This window comes from Manacus vitellinus, unplaced genomic scaffold, assembly GCF_001715985.3.
Source record: "Manacus vitellinus isolate BGI_N305 unplaced genomic scaffold, ASM171598v3 scaffold_46_pilon, whole genome shotgun sequence".
NCBI classification, from domain to species: Eukaryota; Metazoa; Chordata; class Aves; order Passeriformes; family Pipridae; genus Manacus; species Manacus vitellinus.
In genome coordinates this window covers 4,269,927-4,285,483 of record NW_021940578.1, presented here as the reverse complement: position 1 = coordinate 4,285,483, position 15,557 = coordinate 4,269,927, and the positions used below count along the sequence as shown (strand labels likewise).

The following is a 15,557-nucleotide window of genomic DNA, read 5'->3' as shown; positions in this document are numbered from 1 at the left end:
CAGACCTCTCTCATCTCTGTACAGATGAGATGCTGGTTTGGATCCTGTGGTTAAACTGCAGTAATGGGATTTGTGTCAAGCAGTGCCAAACTATATGCAGTTCATCAAATCTACTGTTATTATACAAGAATAGACCTAGTTCCATGTACAGCACAGGCACTGGCCAGGCTTTAGTCATGCCTTGTCCTAGTCTCCTTTCCTGGGGTGTGCAAATTGCATGGCTTTTCCCAAAGAGTTAGGGCTGTGTGAAGGGGGTTCCATACAGAGCAGATCCCAGCTGTGAGGGTGCTGTGGGGGTTCCAGGATGATGTAACAGTGAAGGTAATCGTGTCAGGATACCCCTGATCTCCTCCCCTCCCCACAGCACCCATGCAGCTGTTTTCTGTGCAAACAGTGCTAGACAAAGGGTGTCAAATTAGGAGGCTGAGGGGATGTGCAAACTATGAGATTCTATTTATACTTTCATTTCTATGTAGAAATGAAGAGCTATGAAGCTCTGCAAGGTGAGTTTGGGAGGCAATAATTGTCTCCCTCTGAAAACTGTAAAATTAGCAGCATGGAAAGGGACATTTGACTGACTCCTGAAAAGGCACTGTGTGTTTTCATCTGAAAATTTTCTACTGTTTTTACGCTTTTTGTTTTATAAGGAAAAAAAAAATCGACCTTTTTCCAGTTCTGCAGCACGAGTCACTCCTCAGAAAGCAGGGTTTACACATTACAAAGGCGGTGTAACTCCTTTCCTCCTGTTCCCATGGTAACTCTCCCAGCCGTGTCCCTGTGAAGGCTGTTCCAGCCCTTCCTCTGCCGAGCCACTCTGCAGTAATAAAGAATATTTTAAAACTTTGTGAAACTCTTGAAAGCACAGAAAAGTACTAACACTTGCAAGAGGTGAAGCCTTGCAGAGCTGCTTTTATCCGAGGGCTCTTTGATGTTGGGACACAGTGGCTGTTGCAGGGGTTGGCTGTGATGGTGTCTCAGAGCTGTGAACATCACTCAGCCTCTTTGCAACAGAGACTGGATGTGAGGGTGACCTTGGGGGATTTTTCCAGGCAGGGATGTTGCTGTAGGAACAATGGCAGACAATTCCAGACAATCCTCACGGATGTCTCAGACAATTCAGGAGCAGCAGCAGCAGGAGAATGGCCTGTGCCATATCCCAGTTTTTGTTTGTTAGGGCCAGGCTGGGGAAAACCATCTTGGCAAGCCAGAGTATCCTCAGGGGAGAACACAGAAACAAAAATCTCTGTAGTTTGAGGAGAAATGAAATGATAACTAGTGAAATTTCCTAGTGATTTTCAGCAATTCTTAAGCAGCTTTCTGAAACTGAAGCTCAGAATTGGAACAGTGCTGTTGTACTTCAGAAAAGGGGGAAAAAATTCCAATATTTAATTGCAGCTTTTACTAAACTTGTTTTAATTCACTCTTCTATCACCTGTTCCACTGGTACACCTACCACTGACTTTCTGCAACACAAAGCAGGCTGACTCTTTTCAGGTTCAGTCCATAGCACTCTCTTCCCACATACCATTCTGAGTGATATAAATTACCACCCTTTACATTTTATATTACAGAAAATTTAAATAAGTCTTGAGTGAAGAAGTGTTAACACTATTCTCCTCCAGAATATTTAATATATTGATTTTATAGGTCTTGCTAGAAAGGTTCACTGCAGTTTAGAGAAGCTTTACCCTAGGTCTGTTCCTCCCTGTAAGCACTGGAAGGAAGTTACTTAACAAGGAGGTTCCCTGCCCATGGGTCTCTTGGCAGTTGATTGGCACTGGCATCATGAAAAAGGTGCAAAGTTTTGATAAACTTTGTCCTGCAATCAGGACAGATCATCTCTCCATGTGAAATTTAAAAGCATGAGCTGCTTTTCTTCAGAGTAGGCAGTACACTGACCTCTCTAGGCAAGCAACCTGTTTGCAGTGATTTCATATTTTAATCTCTTAAAAATGCAGTGTCACATGAACAATCACGGGCTCAGTGTTGGTGGAAGTGTTCCATTTGATCGTGACATTTTATTTTCTGCTTATTGGCAGCATAAATAAGTAACAAACTCTTTTTTAATCCCATTTCTTGCTGTAGTTGGTACCTGGCACCAGCATTCTCCCCTTGGCTCTGGCTGTGAGGAATGGCTATGGAAGATCCTGAGAGGAAGACTGAAGTGGTGCTGCTGGCATGTGGGTCCTTCAACCCCATCACCAACATGCACCTGAGGCTGTTTGAGCTGGCTAAAGACTATTTCCATGAAACAGGTAGGATGCTCATTTGTGTCATTCAGAATAGCTTTGATAACTAGACACTTAAGTGGTAAGGTGAATATTTTGTGTCTGTGAGTGCCTGTTTGACAGGGACAGATATTTCTGGAAATCCTAGTTAGATGTTGAGCCTGCTATGTGTGGATGTATCATACAAAATCATGTAGGCCAACATGAGACAACTGTCTTATAGAAATGCTGCTTATTACTGATTTTAATGAGCTAAAGCACAGTTTTACAGTTAGTTTATAGAAATCTGTCTTTCTGTTCTATCTTCCCAACTCTTTCTTTGTGCTGCCCTGACAATGAAGAAGAGAACTGTACTTTTCCACTGGGCTGGCTGTCAGAGCTGCCATTGCCCTGAATAATGTTTATGTCATAGTTTAAATACAATGCAGAGGAAGTAACATCTGCTCAACCACTTCTCCTGTTCTTGTGTGGTGTGTTTTTTTTCCCCAGGAAAATACAAAGTAATCAAGGGCATCATTTCACCAGTGGGTGATGCATATAAGAAGAAAGGTCTGATCAGTGCAAATCACCGAGTGACAATGGCAAAACTGGCTACAAAAAACTCGGATTGGGTGGAAGTTGATGATTGGGAAAGCAGCCAGAGTGAGTGGTTGGAAACACTAAAAGTTTTAAGGTATTCTTCAGCCAAGCTCTAAAAAGTCTCACAAACCTATAGAAGGATAAGCAGTGGTGTTAGCCTAACGAGTTAGATAATGGCAGGCTAGTCCCAAGTCTTACAAAGAGACTCAGTGAATTCAGAGGGACTATTGATACGAGCACTGAAAATGAAAGATTGCACCATTAGTCCTAAACATGCCAAAAATGAGCCTGGGAACAATTCTGAAGATATGTAATTCCTTAGGCCTTATTCAGTTTTTGTGCTGAAAAGGTGTCCCTGGGGAGGGACAGAGTCTGGAACAGGGCAGACACAAGCTGTGCTGCACATTTGTGTGTTTAAAGACTGGCATGAGAATTGTCTGAAGGAGAATTTTCTGAGTTTTTCTTTCAGTCATTGCTACTTCACTGAGATTCTTATTATTGAAACGAATTTTTATTAAAAAAAGAAACAAACCAACCTGATTGTTGCTTTGAAATCTTTGCCCTTTGAGCACCATCTGAGCGAGCTCTCAAGTCCCTGTTTCAGCAGATCAGCTCCTGGGTGGACTGTCTGTGAAAGTGCTGCAGGAGGAAGTGTGAGAGATGATTTTAGACCACAATATCCCTATTTTCTCCTACATCTTTAAAATACCTAAAATACATCTGTGTTTTGCAGGTACCATCATCAAAAGCTTTTACCTCCTGATGCCACTAACAGTCTGGAGGATGCTGTGCCCTTAACAAAGCTGGGGCGAAAGAGGAAACAGGAACCCAATAGGCACGAACCCATTAAAAAGAAAAATCGGAGTCCAGATATAAAAAGTTAAGTCTGTTTGCAAATTAAATGGTTAATGATACTTGTTATTTCAAGAGAATTGCACTTTTTTGTGGTAGCTCTTGGTTCTGATGCCACTGAGTACGTTTATTCCCTTAGATCTCACAGCATAAGGCAGTAGATCCTTTTAGTGAAGGGACTTCCATAACCTTTATTCAGAAAAATCCTGTATTGAGGCTATTCATTATAAATTAGATACTCTGAATCTTTTTTTTATTTCGTTCCATTGTCTCATCTTAACCAAAGATACAGAGAGAGAGCCTAGAAATCAAATGTCCCTGTCAAGTTAGCTAAAATCTGGTGACCAAGCCCTGTTTCTCACTTTTTTTTTCCTTTTGAAGGTGTCCCCCAGGTTAAACTGCTCTGTGGAAGCGACATGCTGGAGTCTTTTGGGATCCCCAATCTGTGGAAGCTGGAGGACATCACTGAAATAGTGGAAAAGCACGGCCTGGTGTGCATCAGCAGGGCTGGGAACAACGCTCAGAAGTTCATCTACGAGTCTGATATTTTGTGGAGGCACAAGAACAACATTCACCTGGTGGAGGAGTGGATCACAAACGACATCTCCTCCACCAAGATCCGGAGGGCCCTGCGGAGGGGGCAGAGCATCCGCTACCTGGTGCCCGATGTGGTTCGAGCTTACATCGAGAGGAACAACCTGTACAGCCCCGAGAGTGAGGACAGGAATGCTGGGGTGGTCTTGGCTCCCTTACAGAAAAATGCAAGTGACTCCAAGAACTGACAGGCACTGAACAACTAACTCACTGTCTGCTGGGAAAAAAAGCTACAGTTCGGTGCAGGAGAGTGTTTTCTAGGGGTTGGTTCATTTTTTTTGGTACATAGTGGGCTAATTCCATGGCTTTAGTACATCTGTAGTTGCTGTTGAGGTTTGGTGCACTCAATGATTGGACCTCCACAAAGTCCCATAGTAAGATTTTCACGTTTAAACATTTAGTCACAGTGCACTGAAGTGAGTAGAATCCACACTGGCATATGAGAATTGCAAATTAATAAGCAAAACAAATGAAAATGTTCTGATTGGTTTTAATTCGAGCTGCTCCGACTGCTATTTATAAAATACTAACACAAATATTTTTGATAACTTACAGCGTCTTAACAAAGCTGTTTAATTTCTAAGGGTACCATTTACTGGTAGTAAATCTGTGGAGCTGCAATTGCCAGCATGTGGTTCATCTTAAAGAAATTATTTAGCTCTATTCTGGCAGGGACAAATTTCCCCCTGGCTGAAGTGGTGCTGGGTGCAGCCTCCTTGGAGCTGCCTGATTTTCAAATATGCAGCTGCTTGTTTGCCATCATGCAATTTGCTCCCAGAAATGTCTTGTGCTTCACTCTTCTGTTCATGTTTCCAGGGCTGTAGTTAAGCTCAGTATTGTTTCTGATGGAAGGACAAACCGACCTCAGAAACTGATTTATAGCCACTGGTTTGATAGATAGAAATTAATAATAGTGCCATTGCACTGATTCTCAGATGGTTGTCCCTTTATTACAAATAATAAATTTCTTTCAAATAATAAAATATCTTTTAGGTTTGAGCCATGAGGACAATATAATGGTATATAGCCAGAATTGTTTTCTGTTACTGCAGTTGAGAGGAAATGGTAGGAAATTAGTACTGTACATAAGTGAAATGTTCTTCTTTGCTGGAAATCTGGGTTTGAATCTGACAGTGTATTGCCTGTATTATGTGAATATAAGCTGGAGAGGCAGTGTGAATGATGTGGTGATAGAATTCTACCTCCCTTTATTTGCTGCCATCCCATTTTTGTTTGGATTAGGTGCCTTATTACAAATGTCAAGGCTTCCAAGCCACTCTCTAATGGGTCAGCAGCTCTTTCATAGCTCTCCACAAGATGACTCTGGTCACCTTTTCCAGATGAACAAATCCAGCCCAGTGTGAGCCTCTCAGGGCAGGAGGCCAAGATGCTCTTGGGCAAGTCTAGAACCAGGGACACGTTCCAGGGTCATAACTGTGACAACCCATCACCCTCCCCCCTGGGCAGGACATCCCTGGGAGCTGAGGCAGAGGTCTGGGCTTCCCTCAGAGCTCAGGGAGAGTCTGGGAGACAGAAGCCAAATACAGAACATTGTGGGTGGCCCTAGGCCCTGTGAGGCTTGTCTAAAGCCCAGCAGAGGAGCTGGGACACTGCTGGGAAAACCTGTATCCTGCAGTGGGGCTGGTGTTGAACATGCAAACTGGGAGCCCCACATGAAATTCTGCCTTTACCAGACAACAGAACATCTGTGTTCTGCTGGTTCCAGCCTGCAAAGATGGGAGAATCCACAAAGAGATTGGTGTAATAAAATCAAGTCACACCCTAGAAGTGCATCTGTGACAGAAAGTAGCACCAAGGATTCTTAGGGTTGTATTTTTGGTGATTCCTCCTTAAATGTGCTGGCTGCCATTTCTTCCCCCAGAGCTCAGGCAGGTTTTCACTGTCCTTTGGTGATGAGGTTGGGTTCTTTTAACCTCAGTACTAATAAAGGAAGGATAAAGGATGCCCCTGTGATCCCTCAGCAATCCAACTGCCTGAGCTGGCTGCAGACACCTGTCCTAGTGATGGGGCCTGGGAAAGGGCCCATCTCCTTTCCTCTCTTGCTCACTGTCTGTCTTTAGGACTGATGAGAACAGAGGGCAGGAGGGAGTTACTTTGAGCCCTCAAGTCAAGCAGTGTGCTGCTGAATAAACAGAGCAGATCCTTCTAATGGGACAGCACCCTGTTGAGGTGGTCATTTTTCAGAGTAAAACTGCACTTTAAGTCTAGGTTTATTCTTCTTAATGATGCTGATGTGTGTTGGTGCTCTTTGTGTAATTGTAGAGAAACTGCAAATTCAGTAGGATTTTTTTATAAAGCTTGGTCTTCAGTTTTATTTCGCTGGAGTTTAATGTGTGGTGAGTCCTTCAATAAAATAAATTGCATGTAATATGCTAATTTTAGTCATCCTGTTGTTCACCATATCTGATGTCTGACGACTGCATGATTTTTAAGAGGTAGAACAATGTTTGGTCTATACAAACCAGAATATTGTTCAAAAATTACTCTGAGTGCTGAGTATGGATCCTCTGTGTTACTGGTGGGATCCAGAAACCTGCCTGTTCCAGCACCAGGAGCACACTCACCATCTCCTCTTCCCATCAGCTACAAGCACCAGCACCACAAGCAGTGATGTGGCTGTTCAAAGATGTCAGACAGGTATAACTTTCAGGAGTGGACTCTTTTCAGATCTCAAAGAGAACTGATCTACAGGAAGAAGCACCACACCCCTGACTATCTGCATAATTTAATTTTCAATTAAAATGTTATATCCAGGCTTTGACACAGGATTTACCCAAGTACTCACTTCTCTTTTCTTGCAAGAGTCAGTTGTATTGCAACAGTGCTTTACTACCACAACCTCATAACACCAAGTAGTGGGTGAAATGTTACTATTTGAGTCCAGGAACACATTCATTTTCATTTCTCTGTGCCATTCCTGGTTTAGTGTAGGTTAGAGAACATCCAGCTGCAAACAGGAAACAAGCTTTGACGTCCTGATTTCCTCCTCACATCATCTGTGAGTCACATTGGTCACACTGCCAGCTCCAGAAAAGGAGCTAAAGTTCAGGGAAACTTCTCTGCAAAACGTTATCCTTTTTATTCAGCCTAACACAAGTCAGCAAATAGATAAATACAGTAAGTGTAGATGAGTTTCTTCACCTCCAAATCCCTTATTTCCTCACTTCCAAATTCCCTGTATCATTTCTCTTCAAAAGTCAAGCATTTTTTATTCTCTTTTCAAAACCCATTGCTGGGTCATCACTTCTGAGGCATCTATCACTTTGCTGAAGGTGAAGTCCAGCACTGAAGCTGCATCCTGTGCTCCACTGCCTGTGTGCTCTGCCACAAAGCAAAGCATCTCATAAACTATCAGTGGAACAACTCCTGTATCAGCTCTCCTGTCTGTGTGAAGAGTAGGAAGCAAAGGGGAGAGCTACATTTATGTACATGAAAGTACTGTTTGAATGTGCCTCCTGTTCACTCCAGATATAAGGCAACAAGATAAAATTCTTATCTCTATTACTGTCATAGGCACTGCTTTAAAATGGATTGGTGTAATACCCTCTCCAGTTTAGCAGTCAGTCCCTGCCTGTTCAAATCCAGCACATCTTCACAGGGGGTAGGTCCCCTTTTCAGTCGTGAGTCGCTGCTCAGCTTCTCAACAAAGACATAGATTTCAGGTCATAAGGCCACAGATCTCATAAACATGCAGGAAATTTTAGTAATGATAAAATCAGTCCCTTTAAAGGGTACAAGATGGACACAAGCCAGTTTTTGGCTGGCATTGTGGCTCTTGGGCTATTAACATTTGCTCCACACAAAGATTTCGGACACGGTGAACTTTTCCCTCCAGCACAGCTGAAGCCATTCCACAAACACCCTCTCACCCATTGGCCCAGCAGTAGCACCCTTCCCCTCCATAGGAAAGGCCCTGGCATATAATCCCACCCACAATCTGCTTTATATAAGGCCTGGTTAGAAAATTACTTCTTCATTTTTGCTTTTTTGACTGGATCTTCCTTCTGCTGGCAATGCCTGTGGATTTCAGTGGAACCTGGAACCTTGTCAGCAATGACAACTTTGAAGGTTATATGGTGGCCTTAGGTAGGTGAAAATACCTGATTCTGTCCTTCCTCCCTTCCCCCAATAAGGGTCCTTCTGAATTTTAAGAGTCTAAGTTCTTCTAAAACATAGACATTGCTTAAACTTTTTTCTTTTCTCTGAAAAACAGTGGAAGGATCTTTGTTTATTGATAAACAGACCATTACTAGAGCCTGTCATTGCAGCTTTGGGGACTTTCTAAGCCTGATGTATAGAGAGATTAACAGTGCTTTAATGGGGAGCTAAGAAAGTTCTCAGGACTTCATTAGCTCTCTTGTACAAAGCTCTTTACAGACTGTGACAGCAGGAACCTCGTGTGCTGCCCTCTCCTCTCCTGCCTCTCCCACCCCTCCCTACCTTTGTGACCTGTGGGAACTGGTGACCAGCACTGTCCCTTGGTGGTTATGGTTCACACAACTAGAAAGAAATCTATTTTCTGGCTGTATCTGTACCGGGGAGTCTACTTAAATTGTCTAATTGGTATCTGTAACAGAGTGAAAGGACCCTCCTCTGTTACTAATCCTGCTGTGTTATCAAGCAGAAAGAAAAAAAAAAGAGGAAGTGTGCTCCCATCATGAGTAATTATTCCTCAGTTAGGATACTAAATACTATACTCTAAATGTGTTAATGTCTTCAAATCAGAGAGAGATTATGTCTGTTCCTTGATGATAAACATTGTCCAGCTAAGTAAAGGGCTTTTTGAAACTAAATATAACTACCAATATTGTGAGAAAATACAATTAGTTTTCAGCATGTGATTGGGGGAACTTACTTAAAAGTAGAGGGGAAGATCCTGTTGATGATTTCCAACCTGCCTTTAATCAGTCCTGCTTGGTTTCCAGCATGCTGAGCAAAACAAGGCTGAACTCAGTGTTGCAGAGCTAGAATGGCACACTTGTCTGCCAGGGCAAGTAGAGGGGGGAGGTTAATACCTGGTCAGCTGAAGAACTAGAGGGTTATGGATAAGGATGTGGTTATGCCAAGCCCAGCCCTTCCCTTCATTTATATCCACCTCTAAAGAACAGATCTGTAAGTAGTTTATATGTTTATAGCTTTTATAACACGTTCTTGTTAAGGGTTAATAGGAATGGCTGTTGTGAGTGCTGAATCAAAATCCCTCTGTGCTGAAATGAACTGGTAACATGTGAAAACGTGCCTGCCAGATCCTGGCACATCTGGAATGCCCAGAGTGGCACAGATTGACTCCTGGCCCATATGGTTCAGATCCTTGGCCATATGGTTCAGATTCTGGCACATCTGGAATGCCCAGAGTGGCACAGGCTGACTCCTGAGCCATATGGTTCAGATCCTGGCACATCTGGAATGCCCAGAGTGGCACAGACTGACTCCTGGCCCATATGGTTCAGATGCTGGCACATCTGGAATGCCCAGAGTGGCACAGGCTGACTCCTGAGCCATATGGTTCAGATGCTGGCACATCTGGAATGCCCAGAGTGGCACAGGCTGACTCCTGGCCCATATGGTCCAACACAGGGTCGCTGAACACACCCTGGCAGGATCACAACCCCAGCCTGCATGAAGTGAGAAAGTTCTAGTGTTCCTATAAAATGAGAGTTTTAATCTAGGTGGCAAAAGCAACTAACTAAATTAATGCACAGCCCCCATTTTACCCATCCCCTTGCCAGAAACCCTAACTCTGAGCATGCTATTGGGATGGAATGTGCTTCAGCTGCCTGCCTGTTCCTCTAAGGAAACATTCACTGGAGAAATGGAAAAGACTCTGGAGGCACTGCCTGAAGCTCAGTGTTACCAGGAACATCAGGATTTTGTCACTGACTGGTCATTACAGACAACCAGGAAATCTTTTGACAAGTGTGATGGTTTATATTTGTACTTAAAAAGTGCTAATAGCAAGTGGTATGTCCTGAAAACAAGCCTGAGGAATTAATTCTGGGACTGCCCTTCCTTTAGTCCTATTTAAGGTAGAGAGTGCAGATAGTTCTTGTTAACTCCTATATTTCCTTTCCTTCGACAAAGGATGAGAATAGGCACTAACTATTCCCTTTAACTAAACAAGGGGTAAGTCTGAGACCAAGCTTGGGGTGTTTGTGTGTGGCAAACCAACTCCTAAAAGGAGTATTTTGACCCAAAGTCCTATAAATCTTGCATAGGAATTGGGCAACAAGTAAACTGGTTTCCAAAGAGTAAAATGTACAAGAGGATGTCTAAATCTGTGTAATGTGCAGCTTTGAACAGAAAAAAAGGTTCTGACCAAGCAACAAAACTACCTAAGAGATGCTTCTAGTAGTAAATCAGGTTAAATGCTGGCTGTCCAAATGGCTGGTAATAAATATGACTCTGACCTTTTTGCCTCCTGTCCAAGGTATTGACTTTGCAACCCGCAAAATAGCCAAAGTGCTGAAGCCTCAGAAGGTGATCAAACAAGATGGTGATTCCTTCCATATCCACACCACCAGCACATTCAGAGATTATTTGCTGGAGTTCAAAGTGGGACAAGAGTTTGAAGAGGATAATAAAGGCTTGGATAACAGAAAATGCAAGGTAAGAACGCATATGTAAAATCAAGAGGCTGTTACAAAATTAAGATGCCCTGATCAATCCAGATACTTGAGCTGAAATTGTTTAAAGAATAATCTTTGTAATGCAGCACAGAGGTAGGAGCCTGAGTTACAGACAAGGAGTTTCACTTTCACTCAGGAGTAGTATTTAGGTCCTCTTTTATGTAGGAAAATAGACACTATCTATGAGTATTTTGCAGAAACACTTCTTTGTTTCCTGTTCCACAGAGCCTGGTTACCTGGGAAAATGACAAACTTGTCTGTGTCCAGACTGGGGAGAAGAAGAACAGGGGCTGGACTCACTGGCTTGAAGGAGATGACCTTCACCTGGTATTGACTTTGAATTCCTACTAATTCTGTCTCTACATGACCAAAATAAGGTCTATAATGTGGTCACAGTGTGCACAAGTCTCCTAGCTCTGTAGTATTTGTAATGGATGATACATGGCAAGCACATTCTGCTTTGCAACAACTTCACTGTAATGTCAAGCATAAGTTATTATACGTGGCCAGAGTGGGGTCAAAGAATTCATGTTCATTTTTGGAAGCAGCTCCTTTGATTACTATGCACATCTATACTCTTGTTTCTTTGGTTTTTTTTTTTGGTAGGAGCTCCGTTGTGAGAACCAAGTGTGCAGACAGGTCTTCAAGAGAGCTTGACTCTGGGTGTTGTCCTGGCTCCTCCCTGCAGAGACAGCTCTACCCAGGAGACCACACTTCATGTCCAGGGATGGCCCTACAGACAAGATCAGATCCCTTGTGCCTATTAACCTGAATGGGCTGATGTTTCTGGCTCAGGAAGTAAGTGTGCTGTTGCCAGTGTCAAAAATCTGATTTTTGCTAATAAATGCCCCAAACCAAACTCACCTCAAGTACCTTACTTTTGAATGTGTTTCTGTAGGAAAAGTCCAACTCAAAACAAGTGGTATGGCCTGGGTCTCTGGTTGACTAAGAGTCTGCATTAAAACAAGGATTCTAAAGAACCCCAATTCTAAAGGGGCATGTGAACATCAAACAAAACAGGGGGAATGATGGGAGGGAAGATAAACAATGAAGCAAACAACAAAGAACACGGATTTATTGTTCAAAATGTTTCTCTTTAAGATGCAGAGTAGTAGTTAACTCACTTGCCTGTATCTTGCATGTGTGTGTGAGGTCCCAACTGTGCCATAGCTGCTTCCTCCTCCTCCTCAATAATTACGCTGAGTTTGCCAGAGGAAACCAGCCTGGGGTCAAATCCCAGAATGTGAGTAATCCAGGAGACTCCACTCTGCAAAATAAGTGAACTCTGTAAGCACATAAACAGAGTGAGAACGATGCTCCTTTAGTTCAGATTATTTTGCATCCAGCTGTTCAATTAGGTTAAATATTTTTCTTTATGCAATATTACAGAAGGTCGTGGGGCAGCAGATTTTATTCTGCCTTGTATGAACACAGGGAAGTGGTGAGTTCAACTTGGCAGGTACAAGTGAAATGAGTTGGTGCACTGTTGGTAACACTAACAGTGTATCAGGAGTGGAAAAAGAGTTTTAACTTCTAGCTTTAGCTTAGCAACTTAATTACTTTACATGAAAAAATAGTCCTTGACATTTTGAAACATGAGTAGCACCACCTTCCTGATACTTCCCATCAGTTCAGAAGGTTTAAAGCCACCACCAAAGTCAAACAAAATCTGTTGAAGCCTATAAAGGTTTTAGTTAGATTGACCTCCCCATAATTACTAAAGGCCTGTGTAAATATAAGCTGGTTTCCAGAATAAGAAGAAAAGAACTAATGGTCTTTACACAGTTAAGGAAATGTGGGGACCAGCAGTAAAACGCCTGGTGTTTATCCTATGGATCCTGACAGTGTCTTCCTTCTGGAACCGAGTAGCTTTTCATTTGTTTGAAAACGAACTTGCTGTTACAGCGTTATTGGAACAGAAATAACAAACCCAGGCAGCAGCCCTGCCAGCATCCATCAATGAAATACAGCGGCAGCCACAGGGGGTTTTCTGCTCCACTGGATGGCGCTTCTGCAACGTGCTGTACCTACATCGAACTCGTAAACGTTTTAAGTGTTTAACTGCGCAGATCTTCTCAAACCCCACAGCTTTCAAGCTGTGCCTTCCAGTAAAAGCAACGCAGAAAGGCAACGATGACCTTAACTCTGTTGGTACAGAGAGAGGCTCCAAGCAGAAATCAGAAAAAGGCAGCCTTAGAAACCTGCATGACTGGAAGTGTCATAAGTCCTTAAGGGGGTTGCTGTTAGGAAGCCCTTCCTGATAAAAATAGAAGAGTTTTTATCGGCAGAGTGATGTTATTTTTATTGCTGCCTTCCTGCTTCAAATTGCTGGTCTGGAAGCAGGTAATGCCAGGCAGAACTTGCTTGAGGATGCTCTGGAGATCTTAGGGCTGAGAGAAGCTACTGCAGTGACAAGACTGCTTATTCTGATTTCATTTCCATGCAAACCGACCCACATGCTTTCATAAAACACAAATTAAACACCTTGAAATTCGTGGGGAAAAAAAAAGGAAGGGAGTAGTCACATGTTCTGAAAGTGGGGGCAAATAAAGGCATTAATATAGCCTTTGCCAAAAAGATATGAACTTGAATTAAAGAACTGAAGGACAAGAGAAGCACTTGAACTGAAGGACAGAGAAGCACTTGAAGGGTTTTATTCAAAGGTGTTTCAGACCACTTCAATTTTCTTAAAAAAAAAGAAAATCCCAAGAAGGTAAACACAAAATGAAGTGTAATGTAAAATTCAAAGGTAAGAATATACATATGTCCTATAAAAAGACCAACAATATATCTTATGATCCAATTATTTATAAAATTCTTTTTTTCCTTTCTGAGCACCTCAGTTAAGTCATCAAAAAGATTTTGTTCAAAAAAATTTTAGATCGATACATTAAAAATGCGCATAAAAACACAAGACCAAGTATCCTACCTACCCCATATACCCATTTCAAAGCTCGGATCAATTTTATTGCTACGTGATTCTTTGCAGTGTGTATGAAACCATGTCCTAATTGCTCATACAGACCAGTTTAGTTCCATCTTAGAACATCCTGTTGTCCAGCTTTTATGGGATTCTTTCCCTCTCTGACTCAACCCCGCTGCCCTGTTCAGGTCTTGTTATTAGTGCCTGCTCATCCTGGGCTAAAAATCTGCTGATGCAGCTCTCAATTTGTTTATCCCCTTCCAAATCACAGCTTTTAAAAATCCTGTTGCCTTTTACCTGTTTATAACCGATCAAACAAGCCAAGCTGGGGGCGGTGACCCTCCAATGCACTCACAGCTAATCTGACTGGTTTCCTCGAGGCAAAAGATGAATATCTTTCACAAAGATACCATTTTGTGGTATAATGAAAAAACTAGGTGCAGAAAAGTTGGCAATAAAGAAAAAAAAAATGCTTCAGGTTCAAACTTCATCTAGGAAAGGCTGAGGGCCCAGTGCTCAACAGGGTCTCAGTGCCTCGGTTTTCCGTCGATGTGTTACACAGACTGCAGTAAATAGGTAAAATTCCTGGGGATTCTCACTCCCTCGTCACTGGGAAGGGATTAACATGCACGGACCCACCGGAGCGGGGAAGGCTTCAGCGGCTTCACCCCGCTCGGACCGCGGCGGCCCTGAAGGGCTGCAGCCGACCCCGGGCAGGCGGCGACGCCCCAGGGGCTGCTCCTTCCTGCCCTTCTTCCCTGCCCTCACAGACCCCCGAGCCTGCCTTCCTTAGACCCTTCATGGATCCCCAAGCCCGCCTTCCTTAGACCCTTCACGCACCCCGAGCCCGCCTTCCTTAGAGCCGCACGGATTCCTGAACCCACCTTCCCCGGAGCCCTCACGGACCCCCACCCGCTTTGCTTAGAATCCTCAGGACCTACACTCGCTCCTCCTGGCCGTTCTCCCACCCTGCACGGACGCCCCGCCCACTCCCTCTCACTCCCTCTCTCCCTCTGCCCCTCTGGCCCCGCCCTTGCCCCGCACCGATCGGACGCGCCGCCGCCATTGGCGTCTCGGCCGGCGCGGCGGCCCGGCGCGGCCCCGCCCCCTTTGTGGCGGTGGGTGCACGTGATTCCCGCCCGCCAAGATGGCAGCCGCCGCCCTGTTGTTTTTGATGAATAATCCTGCGCCGGGGCAGCCGGCGCCGGGCGGGCGGGGGCCGGGGCTGACGGGGCCTCAGGGGGGTGTGCTGAGGGAGCACCGCGGAGGGGGCGGCTCCCTCGGCCGCGGCGGCCAGGCGGAGGCGCGGGCGGAGCGGGCGGGCGACGGGTGCGGGGGCGGCAGCGGGCGGTGGGTTCGGCCGGCGGCGGTCGCCCCGGAGATTGCCTGTGACGGCGGCCCGGGGGGCAGCGGCGGCAGGAAGAGCGCGGGCTCGGAGGGCCCCCGCGGCGGGGCGGAGGATCGCGCCTTCCTCCGGGCACCATTAAGAGGAAGGCGATTGGAGGAGCTGAGCTGCGGACGAGGCGAGTGCGCGGGGCCGGGGCCTGAGGGGCCGGGCGGGCGGGGGCTCGAGGAGGGGGCAACCGGCCGGGGCCGGGCCCTGTGTGGACCCTGAGGGGACGCTGGGCTGGGGAGGGGGCGATCCTGGGGGGCTCTGCCTTCGCCCTGTCCTTCCCCGGCGTTTTCTCCGTCCCCCTGTCTCTGCTCTGTCCCTGACCCGCGGCCCCCCGGCTC

At 44.8% G+C, this 15,557-nt stretch overlaps 2 protein-coding genes across 2 annotated transcripts; both read left to right on the top strand.

Moving 5' to 3' along the window:
* The first annotated feature begins 2,060 nt into the window (after positions 1–2,060).
* NMNAT1 (nicotinamide nucleotide adenylyltransferase 1) lies at positions 2,061–6,646 on the top strand. Its single transcript, XM_008928725.4, has 4 exons — positions 2,061–2,255; positions 2,718–2,901; positions 3,541–3,686; positions 4,041–6,646. Exons 1-4 carry the CDS (start codon positions 2,132–2,134, stop codon positions 4,439–4,441), a joined length of 855 nt encoding a protein of 284 aa, XP_008926973.2. The 5' UTR covers positions 2,061–2,131; the 3' UTR covers positions 4,442–6,646.
* Positions 6,647–8,230: 1,584 nt separating this feature from the next.
* On the top strand, positions 8,231–11,772 carry RBP7 (retinol binding protein 7). Its single transcript, XM_008928724.3, has 4 exons — positions 8,231–8,360; positions 10,702–10,880; positions 11,126–11,227; positions 11,507–11,772. The coding sequence occupies exons 1-4, from the start codon at positions 8,288–8,290 to the stop codon at positions 11,555–11,557; spliced, it is 405 nt and encodes a 134-aa protein (XP_008926972.1). The 5' UTR covers positions 8,231–8,287; the 3' UTR covers positions 11,558–11,772.
* The last annotated feature ends 3,785 nt before the right edge of the window (positions 11,773–15,557 follow it).

What these genes read in the sequence shown, in the direction of transcription:
- RBP7 (XM_008928724.3), top strand. Translation starts at nt 8,288, where the DNA reads ATGCCTGTGGATTTCAGTGGAACCTGGAACCTTGTCAGCAATGACAAC. An exon ending in TGGATAACAGAAAATGCAAG is followed by an intron (nt 10,881 to 11,125) that starts GTAAGAACGCAT and finishes CCTGTTCCACAG; the next exon opens with AGCCTGGTTACCTGGGAAAA. An exon ending in AAGGAGATGACCTTCACCTG is followed by an intron (nt 11,228 to 11,506) that starts GTATTGACTTTG and finishes TTTTTTTGGTAG; the next exon opens with GAGCTCCGTTGTGAGAACCA.
- NMNAT1 (XM_008928725.4), top strand. Translation starts at nt 2,132, where the DNA reads ATGGCTATGGAAGATCCTGAGAGGAAGACTGAAGTGGTGCTGCTGGCA. An exon ending in GAAACACTAAAAGTTTTAAG is followed by an intron (nt 2,902 to 3,540) that starts GTATTCTTCAGC and finishes TGTGTTTTGCAG; the next exon opens with GTACCATCATCAAAAGCTTT. An exon ending in TCGGAGTCCAGATATAAAAA is followed by an intron (nt 3,687 to 4,040) that starts GTTAAGTCTGTT and finishes TTCCTTTTGAAG; the next exon opens with GTGTCCCCCAGGTTAAACTG.